Consider the following 19529-nt stretch of genomic DNA (forward strand, 5'->3'; position numbering starts at 1 on the left):
AAACTACATCCTTGGTGGGGTTTTAACCATCTGCTACAGCAGATGCCTTCTGCCTTGGTTTTATTTCAAAATTACCACTCCCCATTTCTCTCCTACATAATGCTGATTCTACTTCTAACAGCCCTCATTTAGATTACAGCACAATTCTGCCTTCTGACCCAAACTCCCAAGAACACTAAAAATCAGAAGAGATGCTCTGAGATTTCACTTCTGTTTCCCCATCTCATCATAGCTTAGTGAGGAAGAGAAATTCTGTCAAGCTTTACCCCTGACAGTCCAAAAAATACTTCAGAGACACAAGGATGCTGAGTCTCACAGAAGAAAAAGGTTATAAGGACTGGAACACAGTCAACATGGACAGAAAGCCTTTTCAGGGGTCTGACAAACAAGAGCACAAAGTCCCTATTTGTCTGCATGAACAAATTTTTGTAAGACTTCATGAAAACACCCAAATCAGAGACAAAATCTCTTGTCCCAAGATAGACCTTGAGACCATACTCCAAATCACTCACTTCACCCTGAAGTGGTACAAAGATTTTGCACTACTGTAAAACACCCTCTGTCTTCCTCACACTGCTTTCTCTCAGAGTTGGTTCATTTAGATTGACATGTTGTGAAACAGACAGTCACTGTAGGACATTTTAGGATCCACTGTAATAGCCCAGCAAGAAACACAGAAGGCAAAATGGGACAGTCATATAACAGGAAGTTTCTAGGAAATAGTGGTACCAAACTCACTAATCATGGTGGTAGCAGAACCCTGAAGAAGATCCCCAATGCTCTGCATCAACACCACAGTGTAGCCAAATATAATCAGTGTTAACCATCTCTTTCTTCCTTGAAGCATTAATTCAGATATGAGCAATTCAAGCTGATTTAGTGCAAAATTGTGTTTACCAAATAGGATGCACAAACGTAATAATTAAGCATTAACTCGTGTCAACAAACATACACAGCAGCTCCTTTTCAACCATCCAAATTATAAAATACTACTTTATTTTGCCTCCATTCTGAGTTTCCATGCCAGTTATCCATAAGCAAACCTTCCTTACTGAGAATCTGATGAACAGAAAAGCAGCTCAGTTCACCTGAAAAATCTGAAAATCCAAATAAGTGCCAATGCTGTCAAACATGAAGCAATTGAACACGTAAGAAAACTGAAAATCATCCAAGCATATGTTAGAACACAAGGATTTCATCCTACTCACATTAATTTCCTTCTTTAAAAAACAAATTGTCAAGACAACATAGCTTGAATCTTTATAACACGTATTTTCTACAATAACCACAGTGAATATACTTTTTGCCAAAAAACCCAGAAACATTTCTAATCTTCATCAGAGTCCAAGACTTTTCTAACAGGCTGCCACTAGGCCAAAGTAATACATACCTTCTGCAACAACCTATTTTGTATCCAGATGAACAAGATATATATAAAATTTTCAATAGGTAACATTCAGCAAATTACTTGAAATGTTCTTTCCAGAAGATATGTACAATTTTCTGCTGGAACAGAAACCTTATCACTTCCTGAAACTACACTCAGATGCAATAGTCCCACAGCTCCTCAAGGGTGGAAGAAGTATGTAAATCTCTGCACATCTGGACATGCTAAATCGTTAATAGAAAAGAATCAAATTGTTGTTGGCTGTGTCTTTTTTAAGCATGCAAAAAAAGTAAAGTCTGGGAAGAAACTGGCAACTTCACAAGTCTCAGAGTAGGAGAGATAGAAATATCATTAATTGCTTTGCTCATTGCCCAGTGCTACATCACTGCATAGCACTCCAGCTGTGACACACTAGAACTCTGTCTAGAAAGACATGTACTTCACAACTTCATATCTGGAGAGAAGACTGCCCATTGAGGAGTTTTCCTCCCCTCCCACTCAACTTGGAAAGCTGAAGGGCTGACATCAGCTGTAAAGTTAGCCATCAGTTTCCCTGACAGCTTGGAAAGGGAGGGGGGAAATGGTGGCAGCTTGATGACAGTGCTTCTGGCAACAGGTTCCCTAATAACCAAAACCTAACAGCACAGGAGGTGGGAGGCTAATTTTCATACAAAACAGACAGGTCCAAATCAGAAAAGGCACAGTGGGAGAAAAGATTTGAGGAAAAAGGGCAAGAAAGCTTATATACTGGAGGGATAACATTTCTTGCTGCTTAAAAATACATTTCACTTGTGATAAAAGGGTCAGGTTTAGGCACGACCAGCTCTTTCCTGCAAGCACAGCCATGCATTTGCAGCATGTTGGGAAGTGCACTTATCCAGATATTTTCTTCAGCCAGACTAAAGTGTTGAGCCACTCTTTAAAAGCCTGCTTTCAAACCAAGGAATGAGCAAAGCAAAGAGTGACTCTAAGCAAGTCATTTCTTTCAAGTCACAAAAAACCACAAGGAGGCCTGAAAAACATAAGGACTGTTTGATCAAGTTTGTGTATATTGCAACCTCTCTTAAGGATTAGGAAAGGTGAGAGGCTTTACAGGATACAAAGTACCAAAAAAGTTATCAATTTATTACTTGATTTTCCCCCTTATTAAAAAACCTTCCCCTTTGATACATCCTTCATGCAAATGGTTCATTTTCCTTTTCAAGGCAGCCCAGCCAGACCCCTCTCTCCACACCCCAGGCAGAAAACTTTGCTGTGCCACTGCAGCAGAGCCCTGCATGCAGGTGGGGAAGGGGGAGAGCAGTGTTACTGCATCTCAATCTTACAGGGAACAGGAACATAATCTCCACTGAGTATTTCTGCTGCAGGAAAAAGAAAATAAAAAAATCAATATATAAAAATTAACAGGACTCTCTGATAATTTTCATATCAACATGAAATAAAGTTCAACAAATGGAGAACAGCCATTATGGCATTCTGGGTCACAAGCCTCCTGTTTCTGGCCGAAAAACATGGGAAACAGTGTCCCAGTCCTGCTCAAAACAGTGTTCCATATGCAGATTGGGATTCTTTTATTTTTCCTATGCCATTAGGCTCTCTCCATGACAACAATTTCTCACCTTGATTCTTCACACACACAAAGTTTATTTTCCCATTGCAAAGAAAACTGACAAAAGTTTCCATGCCTCAAACTTTACTGCATTTAAGGGTTTCCAGTGAAGGAGGAAAGAGCATGGACCCGACTTACTTCACTCCAAACTCCACTCTCAAGTGGTCTGGACACCCAACAAGGTCCTTTCACAGCTGTCTCAAACAGCTGCTCTTCTTGAAAGTGGTTAAGGAAGTGACACAAAGCAGCTTCTATCTATATAAAGCCTCATTACTTACGAAAACACACACTACAAAGCTCAGCCATCAGTGATTGTACTTTGTCATGAGGAATTTACAGGAAATAGCTTAAAAGTGGAATTCTAAAAACAGCCAGGTATAGCTGAGGTACTGAGAATGATGATCAAATCACAGTAACACAAGGAATCAAGTCAGAATGTAATGACACCAATCCAGAACTGCTGATGCAGAGCAGCAATATTTACCTTAAGGCAGCTTGTTATGTTTCACCTTTAACCATTACTTCAGGAGTATCAAGTTTTTCCACAGCATACTGCAAACACCTAGACAAAGCAGCTCACTTACTTAAACTGGTAAACAAGCTTTCTTGAAAAACACTTTCTTTGTTCACTAACAACACACAGTTTCACTCTTGCATGCTTCCACTGAAAGGGACTACCTTTATCCTACCTTTATCTTCTATTCCCACTGCCAGCTGTACATTTCTGCCATTTTGGCAGCACACAGTACACCTGTGTGGCTAACCAAGGTCACCTACAGCTGAAGACCAAACAAAAAGCCCTGAAAGGTTTTCAGCAATTTTAGGAGTCCTCATCTTTTCCTAGCTCTTAGTTTACTAGCAACCTTCAGTATGTCCTAGACATGGATGATGCAAAACCACTCCTCATGAGCTGAGGATTTCATTTGGTTGAGATTGACAGCAGCAGTGCTGTCAAGCATTGAAACAACCAAAACTAGAGGTAGGAGAAGCAGAAACCATCTCTAGTACCACAACCCTCTCTACCTCCCCAGTATTTCCACTGGATTAGTCAGCCTTTTACCTCACAACTAACAAACTAAGAGTGACTAAATGTATTAACAAGATAGCAATGCGAGGAGTGTTAGCTCTGCAAGGCTGGTCTCCTTGCTAATTAAGCCATTCCTCCTACAAAATCTCCTAAAAGCCAAGTAAGAACTTCCAGCTAAATCGCTATAAACTTCATCACTACCTAAACTGTTTAAAGATGCAGCTATATACACACGCATACTACAGTATCTGATATAATTTTGAAATCCATATCAAAGCATTATCCATTGCACATAAACTTCATATGCATTTTCCAAATGTCAACAAGCTCAGGTAGAGGCCAGGAAGAAAGAAGTGTATCAGTACCACACCACATCTGCTAGCCATGTTTCAACAGCAGTCCCAGAGAGGTTATAACTGGAGTTGAACATTGCCTTGTTTGCTTTATAGATGCCAGGAGCCACACACAGAAAATTGCTCACTTCTGAAACAAATTGCTCTCAGTTCAGTTCCCCCAGAGGTCAAGATAATTATGTCCTGGTGTATTATTGCATTCACTGGCACTACCTGGCAGCAGCAGTGTGCCAGCCCTCAGCTGCTTTAAAATGAGCCTCAATGGTAACTGTGCGAGGGAACAACAGCGTTCACAGCTCACTCTGTGGAGGGTGTTTCTCCAAGCTGTCTGAAGAGTGACTATAGCCACCTAAGCTGTTCCAGATTCATGTTTTGTACACAGTCACTCCTTTGTCCTCCCATCCCCACCACACACACCAGACCCAAAGGAGAGCAAAAGAAAGTCCTGCAAGGGGAACTCTGTCTTCTGTCATCTTCTCTGCTAAAAGCATGAGACAACCCAGCAAGAACAGGGCAAAGACTTTACTACTATACAGTTGCTGAGGTCCTAAACAGAGGCATACAGCCTTTCTTCACAGTTTTGCTACACCTGGTATTTCCTCAAAGAGAGATGCACCTACACCTCCTACACTGTCCTGCCAGCCCAGCAGCAAGGGCAGAGCAGTAAAACAGAGATCCATGTTTTCTCCAAGACAACATCAGATAAAGTGGGGCTGCCCACTGTCACAGGCAGTTTCTTCCTGCTCTTCCCCCAAACACAGGGGTGCACTTGCAAAATTAAAAGTAATGAACATTTTCAACATATGGATTTTTATGACCAAAAACCTCAAACGGAAAAAAGAGTGAAAAGGTCTCTCTTCAAAAATTAATCCTGGAATTAACGTGGTTCATTTGAAAACTTACCAAACGTTGTCTTATAAGAATTATTATACACGAACACCTGTAAGGAACCAGCCACTAACAGTACCAATGAAACTGTCACACAAAAACAAAGAAGTGCTACTTGTGGCCCTGTGATTAAGGCTGTGTCAGCAGTTTGGTTTTTATGACTTTAACACCCAGCTGTAAAAACCACCTTCATAGAGGCAAACTTATTGTGCCAGTATCCACAGGAGTGGGGTTTCTGCTTTCCATGGGTGAAATGCAAGAATCAACCAAATTATAAAATCTCCAAATTATAAAATCCAGAATCTCCAAATTGTTTTGGGAAATAATCATTGCCAACAGGACTACACCTTGAAAGACAGTTAGATAAATACTGCAAGACAGAAACCTGGTAGAGCAGAAGAAACAGAGAAATAAGAATGTGTGATGTTCTGTTTTGGCATACATGCTTCTAGAATTAAAGGTATTCCAAAGAAACTGCCTGCTAATGCACATTCCATAGCTATAGATCTTTGGAACTTGGCCACCTTTTGCTTAAACACACAGCAGCATTAACAGATTCATGTTTCAAAAGGCACCATTTGAGATTCTTCAAGAAATCCATAACCAAATAAGCAATGATTAGCCCTGTGCATGCACAAAATTAAAAGCCCCTCCTTAAGCTGACACATGACCCACATCTGACCCAAACAAGCAGGAAAAATGCAGTATTTCAAAGACATGTTAGGGGATGTATTACCCAAGGTCCTGCAATAAAATAGCATCTTTCAAACAAACAACAGAATGTGACCACAACCCAAAGTAACTACTTCACAGTGTGTTTTGATGCTTCAGGCACAGCCAGCACCCTGAGTTTTATTCTGTTTTGCTATTAAGTTTAAACTACAAAAAACATTACAGATTCACTTAGAAGGCTAATACCCTTGACAGCCCCAGTATGGAAAAATGTCACTTAGTTGCAAGAAGACAATTTAATTAAATACTAAATTTTAACAGTCTGATTCCCACCCACATATACAAACTACAAGTTATGTTTCCTCCACTAGCACAATGACAAAGTTAATACAATCCTACTGCAAAGACTGACAAAAGTAATTTCTAATCCTGACCTTTCCTACATTTTTTGTCTTTATCCCACATTAAAACAAAGCCTTCTTATTGAGACAATCAGAAGAACATGTGGAACTAGAAACACTTAAAGGCAATACATCTGACAAATTGTGTATGTTTATAAACTTCTTCATCTTTCCCTCAGTCCCAAATATATGAGAGGGAAATCTGAACACACACACACACAAAGTTAAATAATTGGCAAATGCCACTTTCATAAATTCAAATTATTTCTTAGCAAAAGCAATAAAAAAAAATAATCCTCAAACCCACCAGCACTGAAACATCAAGAACTGATCTGGATGAAACTGGGGACATTTCACACAGTTTATTGAATGGCTCACAAGATCACAAACCCTTACTAGGAATGTGGGCTTTTACTTTCCTCAAAAGAATTGCTCTTAATTATTTTTTGACCACTCTTTCAATTTTCTTACCATCCAGGGCTATGAACTGGCCCTATCCTGCCCTTCAACACACAGAGACAATACAGCAGCTGCCAACAATTGTAAGTAAACACAGACAAGTTTTACAAGGGGAAGATAGACAGTCACTTATACACCAAAGTACCACAGTCTCCACGAACCAATAACCAGCTCTCCAAAACTTTTGGAAGCAAAACCACTCCATTTCTGCCTAGAAACTTGGTTTTATGTCAAAGCCACAGTACACACTTGAAAACAATATAAGACATTACTGAGGTCAGGCAAACTGAAAAATGAAACACACTGGTCAGTCCCTCAAAATAGAAAGGGGATCAGAAACAGAGAGGCTGTGGAGATGATGCTCAGGAGGCAAGCAGGGATTTGGGAGCACTGCTCCTCTTCAGATCAGCTTTTTTTTTACTATAAGAAGCAATTCCAGTAACCAAAGTCAATCAGTTTTGTTTATCCTGCAAAGTGCTTTGGATAAAACTATCATTGCAAGATGAGGTGCTGCTTGGTACAATAAAAGTGTAAGCCCCATCAGGTAGCCACCCCAAGCACCTTTCACACTCAGCAGAGCAGATAGGGAGCCACGTGCTGTGAATTGTATTGGCTATAAGCCTAAGTAGGCACCTGCATTTGCTTAAACAAGCCTGGGCTCTCACTCAGTGAAACAGCTGCCCAGACAACGTGCTCAGGTGCTGAAACAGTTAAGCAAGAAGGTTCCCAGCTGAGATGACAGAATCCATCACCAGCAACACCTGCTTGTATAAAGGAAATTAATTGGATTCGACTAATAAGTGGAAGTTCACTATCACATTTTGAAATCACACCAAGTAATTCTGAGAAACTCAGCCTACATAACCAGTGTCAAGAATAAGCTGCATGTCCACCACTGCAATACTTGTTACACAGCTTACCCATCAGTTAATGGATTTCAAATGCATGTGCACACTCTTATTTCCTGCTTTACACACCTTCATGTCTTCTAAAAATAACTTAAACCATCATTTCTCTCAATTTATCAAAATAAAAACCATGGCATCATTAGGGAATTTTTGTAGTCTTGAATTTGCTTTCAATTTGCTAAGTCTGTGTTGCACTTGTCCTTAACTGATCAAGATGACACATGTGAGATCCTTGAATATGATGAAAACTAAAGGTTTGCCTGTGACAAAGCTGAATTGCACTCTAAAAGGAACTAGCAATCAGTATTTCCCACATGAGTTACTCTCCAATATTAAGAAAAATCTGATCTCTCCTAATGTTTAAACAAATAAAGCTACAGGCAAAGACATTGTTTGAAATTCTAGCAAGACTTCACAAATCCAAAATAGCAGCATAATAATGCATTTCTACAAAGATGGTTCTATAACATGACTAAACAATGATCCAGCATAAATAGTAGAAAACACAAGGGAAATACCAATGAAAATACAGCAAGTGTAATTTTGGAGACACAGTCAATGTTAATATTCTTATTTTATTGTTGAATAATGAAAATCTCTCAAATTAGTAAAAAATCTTCTCACTTTAAAACACAGAAAAGGGACTTAAACAGTTGCACTATATATTCAAATATAAAGTGCTGCAATAAGGACATAGAAACATTTATCATTTATCAAGTGACCACAGGAAATTAAGCACACAAAGCAAAATCACAGTTACAACTTTTCAGTCTCTGATCAGCTGCAAGTATGACTGTTCTCCTAAAACAGACTAGCAAGGGCATAAAGCAAAGTTTAAGTCTTTGCAACTTCCTGCCTTCACATATCAGAATAATTCTCCAACTTTATTTTGCCTTCAAAAATAAAATTGCATACTTTACTGAGCCTGCAAATCTACAAGCACAGAGTCCCCACTGCTTTTCACACACCAGTGAAATTCTGGAACAGGTTCCAATATCAATGCAAACACTGAGGGGAACAAAACCACTTTTTAGCAAAGAGGCTCTAAAGGTCTGCTCACACAGACCAGGCCTGGGCTTCAGCAGAGCAATGCTTGACCAGCAACATCAAATCAGCACCACAAAGAAGCTTCTCAGCTGTACCTTTTTAAGCACACCCATGGAGCAGAGACTTCAAAGAGACAGCTAAAAGATGGAAGAGGACAATATTTTGCATGCAGGCTTGAAGAATTCTGTATCCCTTCTATGCTGTTTATCTTGTAGTATTTTAATAGTATTTAACTTCAGAGGCAAATAGCATGCTAAATTTTGGCAGGAATACATTGACAGACTATTACTGTGTAATCATGGAAAGAATTACACTGACATCAAAACCACAATTATTTAGTTGTAAGAAATCCAGACAGTATAACCAGAAATTTCAGCTTTCAAAACCAAACCTGCTCCACAGTAATGTTTATGCTTTTAGAGAGGATACCAGTGCTAAAAAAAGCAAGGATAACAACCAGCAGCCAAAGATAGAGTGTCTGTTTCTTATCCTTTCAACAGAGAAATCTCAATTAAGAGGAAGCTATGGGTCATCACCAGTATCACTGATGAAGCAATCCGTTCCTAATGCATCTAGGGATTCTTCATGGACCAAGCAAATGCTAGAGGGAAAAAAAATAAAATAACTACACTCCTGATAGCATGCCTTTAATTTGACAAACAGCAATCTAAACAGTCAGAAATTGCTACCCACTTCTAGGATAGCACCAGCAGAAGTTTACAATAAGACTTAGAGTAACAGTCAGAAGGGACTGCAGCATATCAGACTAGAAACAAAGTTTGGGGGGAAAAAAAGGAGGGGAGAAAGTATATAGAAGAGCAGACAGAAATATTTTCTTCTTGACTTTGGGTTTTATTTTCTGCAAGACATATATACCAATCTATATGCCTTGGGAAAGGATTATTTCCATTCATAAAGTGGGTCACACATCCTAGGATAAAAAAAGAAACGTCTACTGTTTTGTAAACTGGGGGTTCAAGGCTTCCTTTGCACTATAGTGACATGCTACCTCAGACTGCCTCTGAATACAGGAACAGTTACCATTTACCTAAGGCATAATCAAGAGCCAAAGGCACCTCTTTACAAGGCTGTGCAGGTGTCAGATATGCAGCAGAAACAAGGCATCTTCTCATTACAGCAAAAGCACTTAACTAGACACTTAACATGGTATAATTTTTTCCTTCTGCATTAGAATTCACCACACAGGCTGCAGGAATTGTCCTTTGGGAAGAATTTCCAAGCAGAAGTAAATTGGTCAAGTGACATCTGAAGCAAAGTCCTGCAGAGACATTTCCTAAAATTTGACTATATCTTGCTGTATTTAGGGCTTAGTCAGATTTTTCTAGAACAAGCATGTTATTTTGAAGGTGTTCAAGCCTGGCAAAAGCAGCACAAGCTGGTTTATCTACTTGGGTGCTCCTTGCAAAAGGCCAAGATCCATGGCATTCCACATCCATAGGAAGCACATCTTTGCAGCTGACACACCTGTTGGACCAGTGAGCTTAGCTGAGCATTGTAATGAAGCAGCTGACAATATCACAAGCAACTCTGTCTGCACAATGCAAATGTACCATTATTCATCAAAATGGAGTTGTCTCAAGAGTACACAGTATCTAATGCCTTTGAATGGCACTTATCACTGAACTAATTGGAACCATATCAAAGGCAATGGATGTGGCTACACTTAACTTGCTTATTGTAAATGACTGAGTTACAAGGAAAAATTCATGTTTCTTGTTTAAAAAAAGAAAAAAAAAAGAGACTTTAACAAGAAATACTCCTGAAGAAGGAATCCTGCCTTGGGCTCACTGATTTGTGTGTATTTGTGACTAAATTAAAATTGTTACAACATTCAAGTGGCATGGCATATGAGGAAGTTCAGTTTCTTAACATATGTGAAAAACACAGGTGACAAAAGATAAGCCACTTCAGATCAATTTGTTTGGCAGGCTTTACAAAAGCTTCATTGTGGATTTAGGTTGTAAAGCCTGTGAACACCCTCAAAAGGAACAAGCCATAAGGACTTTCCAGTAATAGGAACAGGAAACTGGAGAGAATTTCACTCTTTCACCTCACCTTCTATAGTTTTGCTTAACTGAAAGATTTGGACTTAACTGCATCCCCCAGATCACATGCATATGACTCAAAGGAATTCCTTAGCTGTGGTTCTGAAAAAACAATCAGTGGATTCATACGAAAGAGGCAGGAGGTGACAAAAATATTTAAGAGAAAGAAAATATTGTTTAGTTTTCCTCACTTGGCTAAAAAGCAACCAAAGTAGTAGCAAGAAGAGATTTAGAGCAAGAGAGAACATACACCTGTGCAAGAAGAAGCTGGACATGGACCACACTGCTGCCTTGCTCTTGTGCAGTCATCCACCCAGTGCTTCAAGGAAGCCTTGCTTTCCAAAATAAGCCTGACTTGTGCTGCCACAGTATAGGAGAAACTGAGCTGTCAAGCTTGTAAGAACAGTCACTTAATCAGGACTCTACTCCAGACCCAGAAGTCTGGAGAAGTTGGGATAAGGTTGCTCAGAATTGCCAAGAGAAAGAAAGTGCTTCCTGCCTCCTAGACTGAATGAAAGCATAGGCAGGTGCAAAGAAACCCAGCCTTGGTACTCCTCAAAGACAAGGTGTGAGCAACAGGAAACACCACTAGGATAAACACCAGTATCACAACTGCACTGAAAAGCCTTTTATTCAACTTTTTATTTATTATTTATAGGGATCACCAGTGGTAGCTTTTGATGTGTTTCTCACATAGGCCATCAGCAGGTTCAGGTACTCCATTTTTCCTTGCCCTTCTGCATAGCTATTTATTTTCTAAGAAACCGACTCCCTTGTGCAGAAAGCTCAACAGACAAAAGGATCTGAAAGAGATAATCAGAGGGGGGAAAAAAAAGACCAAAATTTAGTGGTAGAAGATCAAGTCACAGGGAAAAGATTTTTAAAGGGGTTCTCAATTCAGATTGGATTGGCTGTAGGAGGTTTCAGCTCTTTAAAACTTTAGGAAGTAAAGAAATACAGTTTCTGTCTACACCAGCAGTCACCAGTCTTAATTAAATTTAAAAATCCCAAAACAATTAAATATTAAACAAGCTGCATGCTGCTGGTAACGGGATATCCTGTTCTCCTGGACTGTCTGTTCAGACAAATAATCCCCTAACCACAGGATCAGAAAATGTAATGAGAAATGTTCCCTGGAGGAAGTCATCTTCCCAAACCCTATTTGGTTACCATGTGCAGAACTGTTCCACATCTCAGTATTGTTAACATGAACTTCAGCATTTTCCTTTTTCTGGAATACTTTCAGTACTTTATCTATGTTCACAGCAGTTACACATCACAGTATACAGTACCTTATGATTCACTTGTTCTCAATGTTTCTCAATCCACATCCTGCATACATCATGTTCAAACACAGGGAATCAGACTGCCTGCACTGGTCCTCAAATTGAAAGCCTGCTAAATGAGCCAGGCTACCAGAACTTCCCTCTCCAGTATACAACTAAAAAACAGACTTCACTGGCAGTCACAAACACTGAGCAAAGCTGCACAAAGGTGGAAAGAAAAAAAGGAAGTTAATACAGCAGTACTTTTTATTGTGACCATCTTCTAGATAACTAATGTTCAAATGCCATCACCAACTGTATCATTCTGAAAGGCAATGGAATGCAGATGGGCTCCCCCAGACAGGCACAGAGAGCAGCCAAAGCTCTGGAATACCAGTTCTAGAAGAAGACAAAAGCCCCGTCAATCTGTACATACTGGTGAGGAGTATAAAACCATATGAAAGAGTAAAGCATTGAACCACGTATTTTTAGATGGCTATTAATGCACTGGTAGAATGAGTCTATCTAGTAGCCCTTGTCTTTCCAAGAGGGAGTCAAGGCAATCAAAACTCAGGCATCTTTGTATAAAGAGAATCTCTGTTTTCAGAAAATATTCTAGCCTCCCATTTCAGTATTTGTTATACTACTTTATACTGAGTAAAATACCTTTTTCTCAAGAGTTTTGGATGACAATCAATAGCAGCACTTCTCATTTATATCCTGTAAAGGGAAAATACCTGGATTATATTTTAGGAAAGCTTAAGTTTCACACCAGAGCCACTATTCATTTGCTGCAAATTATTTTCAACAAGCCCTTTATGCCATCTTGTCACAAAGAGAAGGTGTTCCACTTCCAGTCCTTGGAGTAGTCAAAATATCATACAACCTTATATTGAAAGAGACTTCTGTGCTGTTCAAGATCTCTGCTGAAAACAGGGTCAGGTAGTGCAGGTTGCTTAGGGCCACGTCCAGTTTGGTTAGGTACCTCCAGGGACAGACACTCAACTTCTATAGGCAGTTTCTTCCAGTGCTTGACCCCCATAATTTAAAACCAATAAAAGCCACCCCAGAATAATGCATACTCTCCCAAGTTTAAAAGAAATTTCTCGCATTTAAGTTTGTGGCCAAATTCAGTGTTCCAACATCTCTACATCCTCAAACTATGACAAGGATGTTCAACAGTGGAATCCTCACTCAAGACAACTCTTGGCTACTTAGAAAGTGAAATAAAGTACTTGGCTTCAACCAAGACAATATTTGTTTAAATGAACAGGCAGCAATACTAATATTTAGCTTTACTCAGAAACCAAGACTATTTGTTTTAATGAGAAGGCAGCAATGCTAATATTTACCTTTAGCCAATTTCAGCAAAGATTATCCTCCTCTTTCAATGTAAAAAACCAATCCCTTTGATTTTATCCTTCTCCTGGCAAACCCAACATCCTGTCTCTATTACAACAGGCTATAATGTTTCTCTACATCTGTTTTTCAGGTATATATACGTTCTCCAGTGATACAGATTCCCACCTCATCATTTGATCACAATACTGAAAGAAGTTTTGAAAAACATTGTTTAACTCTTTCCTCTACAACTCTTCTCCAAGTAATATTTATTTGATTTTAGCCACAGAGTATCGAAGAGTTTTATATATAGTATATTACTCCATACTAGATATTAATTTCAGGGGTTTTTTTTTTTAAATACTAAGCAATGACTCATGTTCTGTTATTACTGTACTTTGCCCCACTGCGTCTGTCTTGCTCAGTTTCATCTCAACAGCCAAATTTTTAAAATACCAAACAACTTGACCTCAATTTACAACAGCAAATCTTGCTTTCTCAGTATCTTCCCCCCCCACCCCTACAGCTAACCTTTCTCAAAATGTAAGTGGCATGAAACTTGCAGTACACATTTGTAGGGGTTTGGTGTGTTAGAGGAATAGCAAAGGCTGTAAGCAACTGAACTTCCAAAACAAAAGACAGAAGCAGACCCCACACTACACTCTCTTCAGGCTTGGTTGAAAGTCTTGAGGTTGCTGCCTTAAGTTTTGCCAAATGGAAGCTGTATTTGACAGAACTGCAGGCAAAGGAGCAGAGGCTGGTGCAGTATTGCTGCTCTAAGAAATCTCACAAGGCAGAGACACAACTGCTCCCTTCATCTCCAGTTTGCAGTAGCCTCAGGGCATGTGCTGACACTGAGCTCTGATGCATTGCTTCATACAAAACTGAGCTTTGAAGGGACTGCTGAACTACCTTGGTCTATCTTGCTGTGTCTCCTAGAAAAGCACCACATGCAGATAGGTATTATAATCCAGGGGCCAAGTGGGAAAAGCAGAAACATCAACATATAACCTCATAGTCAGGGTCAGACAGATTATATCTTGGTACTTCTCCAAGAAGCTAAATATCTAAATATTTCTACAAGTATCAGCATAAGAAAGACAATCAGACTGATTGCAGTGCAATCAGACATTCTGAATAGATATTCAAATGCAATTTTAACAGATATTTAGTCACAAGGTCTAGAAAACAATGCTTAAAAAATGTACAGGTTTAGTAGCTTCCAGAATTAAGTGACAAGCCATATTCGCATATTTAGAATTACACTGTTGGCAATACTAGTATTTGATTCAAAATTTCCCTTTTTAAAGAATAATTCTTAAACTCACCAAGGCTTGCGAAGTCCACCACATTTATTTTGTATTGTGAAAGCACTCTTACAGTAAGTGTCACATTCAAGTTGTTTCTTTTTTAAAAAAAATATGGTTTTATTTAAAAATAAATATGCATATGCAACAGGCCTGTTTAATTTAAAATATTTATCTTTAAACGAAGAAAAGAGTGTTATGCATTACTCACAAGCAGTCCCCAGCAGACCAATACCTACGTGACACTTCAAAAATGTTTCATCCATCTAACCACAGCAACTGCCTCTCCCTGGAAGTCATTTTAGCAAACAGTGAAATGTGGTTCATCCCACTGCTGTGGTGTGAGAAAGATAAGAGAAATCTCAATACTGCAAAAGGAATATATAACACCACTGCCTACATGCTTAGAGCCTCTTATCAGCAATGCAAGTGGCAGAATGATACTGATTTCACCATAACTCCAAGGGCAAATGCAGAATGTATGGAGGCTGATATATCTGCTTTGATTTAACAGAAACTAAGGTTCATCCCTTGGTGCCAGAACGTCATTTAAGTCTTAATCATACAATTATGAAATTTGCTTTCCTTTGTGGGTTCACTGTGCACACAAACAACTCCTGTAATTTGGCCAAAGGTCAAACTCACCTTCCTATCAGTAATACATTCACTCTTGTAGATACCTGTCCTCCAAATACCTTCTATCTAGAAGAGAAGCAAGTCACCAGAAGTGACTTCATTAACTGGTGCAGTTAAGCTGGCAAATGGCATGAGCCTCCAGTCTCTGACTAAACAGAACTTGTGCAGACAGCCCATCTTTCTCTGGCATGCTGTGAAGTCTCATGAGCCCCATTAGAAGTCCCTTAATCAGAAGTTTCAGTTGTGCCTTATCTCTACATACTTCCAGTTAAAAGCGGCATCATCAGTCAATTGCTCCATTATCAAAGAATAATTCTGAGTTCAACTCTTGCTCCATCCTAGAAAGAAAACCCCTACTTTTGTCACTGGAAAAGAAGAACAATCCACAGGTTCATGGTTACACAGAAGTGCAGAAAAAAAATAATTTCAACGCTATGATTAAGCACACTTGCTGTGGCATGATCTCAACTCAGGAAGGGCTGTACAGTTCAAGCAGCACTTCACTTGGCCCAAGAGTACTCTAACAACAAAAGCCCTGCTCCATAATTGCCCAAAACTGTCATGGTGCACATGCAGCTCATTACTTATCTTTCACCTATCCTCATGTGCCAGGCCCTAAAGGGCATTACTTCAGCAAACACTCTCAGAGTACAGTGGCCACACACAAACAAAAGCAGGTTCCTTATACAATATAACTGTGCCAGCTCCTTTTTTGCTGTAGCAGAAAGGGCACAACTGAAATAAGGGGAGTTCTGTTCTACACCACCCTCAGTCTGAAGAGATCCAAGCCTTTATCTCCCACCTAGAAAGAGCATCAGAAAAATGAAACAGATCAACACTCTTTAGCACAGGAGTTAAAATAATTGCCTGGGGAAGACAATGTCTGAGCTCTAGGTTCCACTTCAGCAGATTTGTAATTTTCACACATGGTAACGAAGTTTAAAAACACATTCCACTGTTTCTTCAGGGAAAATGAGATGGAAATCTGCCTTTCTCACACAGGAAACAAAACTTAAGTCTCTCATTTCTGGGTGAAGCCTCTTCAAAGAGGGGTAAAGAATAAGTAGTATGGAGCCTTCCTTTAAAATTCATCTAAAAGAAAAAACAATAGACCAGGAACCCTGGCAGCAGATCTCAAAATTCTGGAGAACTGCAGGACCCCAACAAAGGCCTTTCCTAGCTCTGGCTCTCCATTGGTTCCAATGATAAATAATATGCCTGTCAAAAGTTAAGCTAAGAAGGAAGAGCTGCTTTGAAAACAGACAAAGTAATATAGAGAACACAGTGCTGAAAGAATCATGGTGTTGCAGCTACAGGCCTCTAACTTACTATCTTTGATGAAGAGAAACGTACTTCTGCCAACAACCTGGAAGACTTTTCACACAGCACCAAAGGAGTCCTTGGGAAAGCTCTGTGCTCTTGCTAGAAATAAACATCAAGCAAAAGTGTTAGTACAGAGATCATTAGTTTTTCCTCTTACATCTCCTTGTCACACAGCCAGTGGAAGGGTTCTCCCCAGCCCGTTACTGGCAGACAGCTGCAAACCCAGGGGAAGAGTGTGGACCAAGAAGTGTGGCAAGAACACACAAGACCAGGCATAATGAGATGAAACACAAGCAGCAGGTGAATGTTCAAAGCACAGTGCAGGTTCTCTCAGACAGCAGATGAAAAGCTAGTCTCTGGATTTATTCACTCACAAAGGGCCCACTGGTTCCTCCACTATAAAATAAAAACAGCATTGACTGTCTCAGAGTAAAAGAGCAACATGTTTGTTTTCATGTACTTGTTCACAGTGCTTTTTCATGTACATGTACTTGTTCACATGTACTTTTTCACAGTGTTAATGGACTTCTCAACAGTCCACACCAGCACCTTGCAGTGGATCTGCAAGCATACCAGGACAAGTCACAGTTGAAGGGGAACAAGTTCTTCCATGTATGAAGCCATCATTGACTAAATTCAAGCCATAAAGAAAAAAATGCTGTTCCACCGGGATTCCAAAATGAGCCTTAATGACTACTACACATTACTTAGCAAGCCATAGCAATCACAGGAGATACACCCTCCAAGCAAACTCACTCAGTACCAGCATGTTCCTGGAGATAAGCAATGTGCAAGGAGAGTAAATTTTTCCAGGTAGTGGGAGGTATCTACATTGCAAATAAGATGTTCCTCAAATATGAGTAAGCATGTCCAGGACAACTTTTCATTTAGCACCCACTTGCCAGCAAAGGTAGAGCAATGCAGATCCCTGTGTGCACAAACAGTCCAACCAACTATCCCAGCTGCCTACTGGAAGTGTAGCAGCACAAGCCACAAACTGCACATATCTACCCTCCTGCACACCTCAACAAGTTAAAACTCACCACCATATCTTTTTTCATCATGCAGAAGTTGCTCCAAGGGAAACTGTGATTTCTTTCTCTTTCCATGTCATTTTTCTCCTGCACCTTCTGCTCAAAGCACCAGGACTCTGAGAGCATCATTATCCCTATGAGTAATATAGCCAAAAAAATTGGAGACTGCAATGAATGTACATGAACATAAAACAAGCAGCCTGGGGAAGCGCTTTTGCCATCCATCCAGGTTTCAGTATAAAGCAGGTACTGACTGTAAATGCACGGCTGCCCAGTGTCACAGTGACAAGGGACAAACATCCCTTCTGAGTGACAAGGCAGCCCAGGTCACAGCCAAGGCCGGCTGCCTCACACCTGCAGACTAGGATGAAGATTCCCAACACTGGCTCCTGGTACTCTCTCCCCTAGGTGCGGCGCCTTTCCCAGCGATGCTCACTTCACACCTCATCTCTGCACAGGCTTAGCTGATTTCTCAGGAATTCCTGGCACAGGCAGGACAGACACGAGACACCGCTCCTCGTTCGCACCAGCCGAAGAGCACTACAGACCGCCGGGGCAGACAAGCCCTACCCACGAGGGGTCTGTCAGAGGGAGCCCCAGGAACAGCGGGCACCAAGGGCAAGGGGCACCGGGCTGGGATGTGCCTGGGGCCCGGAGCGAAGGCTCGGGCAGACCCACGCCCGGCCCCGGTCCCGGTCTCGGTCCCGGTCCCGGCCGCCTCAGGGCGGCTCCTTCCCATCGCATCCCCTCTCCCTCCGCCGCCGGGAGGGCACGCGAGCGAGGGGAGCTCCCGCCGTTACCTGCCCGGTGATGCCGGTGATCAGAGCCACCTTCCTGCCGTTCATCTCCTCGCCGTCGTCTCCCGGTGCGGCGGCGGCGGCGCAGCCACACGCCTCCTGCGCCGCGGGCTGTGCCATCCTCCAGGTGCGGAGGTATCCCGGGGCGGAGGCGCGGCTCCCGACGCTGGGGGCGGGCACGGAGGGGAGGATGCCTGCGGCACCCGGGGTTACCTGCGCTGCCCCGACATTTCCGCGCTCCCGCCCGCCCGCGCTCCCGCCCCGCCCCGCGGCGGCCGCAGGTGCAGCCCCCCCGCAGGCGCGCTCCCGCCGCGCTCCCGGGAGCGCGCCCCGCGCTCCGCGCCGCTCCCGCCGCGCCGCTCGGCCCCGCAGCCAATCAGGAGCCCCGGCACTTCCCGGGAGGGGCGGGAGGCGCGCCGTGGCCGAAAAGCGGCGCGGCGATTGGCTGAGAGCGGGCGGCGCGGGGCGTGGCCGGGGGAGGAGGAGGAGGAGAAGAAGGAAGACGAGAAGGAGGAGGAAGAAGAGGAGGAAGAAGAGGAGGAGCGGGGCCGCCCGACTTCCTGAGCGCGTGTCGGGCCGGGGGATGCGCCGGCGGTGCTCCGTGAGGCGAGCGGGGCCGGGCGCACAGCGCCCCCCGCGGCGCGGAGGAATCACCGCGGTCCGGGGGCCGCGCTGGAGGCACGGGGCGCGCCCACTCCGTGACACTCGGTTATGGAACGGACCGAAGGCGTCTGGAAAAAGGCGTTCACAAAAAGTATTTCTTCTCTGATGGGGCACTGGACCAGCACGGCTGTCCCCGAGGCAGCAGGTCGCTGTATGTACAAAGAAGAAGGTGCCTGCCCGTGATTTGCTGTTATTCCATGAAGGATTTCGCATCAGTTCCCTCACTGCTTGGATGATGTTTGGATGACAGGGCCTCTGCGTATGATCACCGTACTGTTAATTTTTCTATTGCTATTTTGCGTGACCAATAAAACTTTCCATGTCATTGAAAAACCATAGTATATTA

At 41.9% G+C, this 19529-nt stretch overlaps 1 protein-coding gene and 1 long non-coding RNA gene across 3 annotated transcripts in view; both read right to left on the reverse strand.

Annotated features, from left to right (window-relative positions):
* GMDS (GDP-mannose 4,6-dehydratase) overlaps positions 1–19040 on the reverse strand; it is a 397060-nt gene extending 378020 nt beyond the window's left edge. Inside the window, exon 1 of one of the 2 annotated variants that reach the window (XM_079300996.1) lies at positions 18524–19021. In XM_079300996.1, coding sequence (XP_079157122.1) covers positions 18524–18640 — 117 coding nt within the window. In that variant the 5' untranslated portion in view covers positions 18641–19021. Of the gene's footprint in view, positions 1–18523 lie in introns of both variants that reach the window. The other variant, XM_079300997.1, reaches the window with a different exon arrangement.
* LOC306799658 lies at positions 11446–18315 on the reverse strand. The gene is made up of 5 exons (XR_013773654.1): positions 16696–18315; positions 14752–15731; positions 12749–12802; positions 12110–12301; positions 11446–11620 (listed from the first exon to the last, which is right to left on the reverse strand). It is a non-coding gene; the product is annotated as an uncharacterized lncRNA (long non-coding RNA).
* Positions 19041–19529: the final 489 nt, after the last annotated feature.

The sequence above is a fragment of the Erithacus rubecula genome, assembly GCF_903797595.1.
Source record: "Erithacus rubecula genome assembly, chromosome: 3".
Taxonomy (NCBI): domain Eukaryota; kingdom Metazoa; phylum Chordata; class Aves; order Passeriformes; family Muscicapidae; genus Erithacus; species Erithacus rubecula.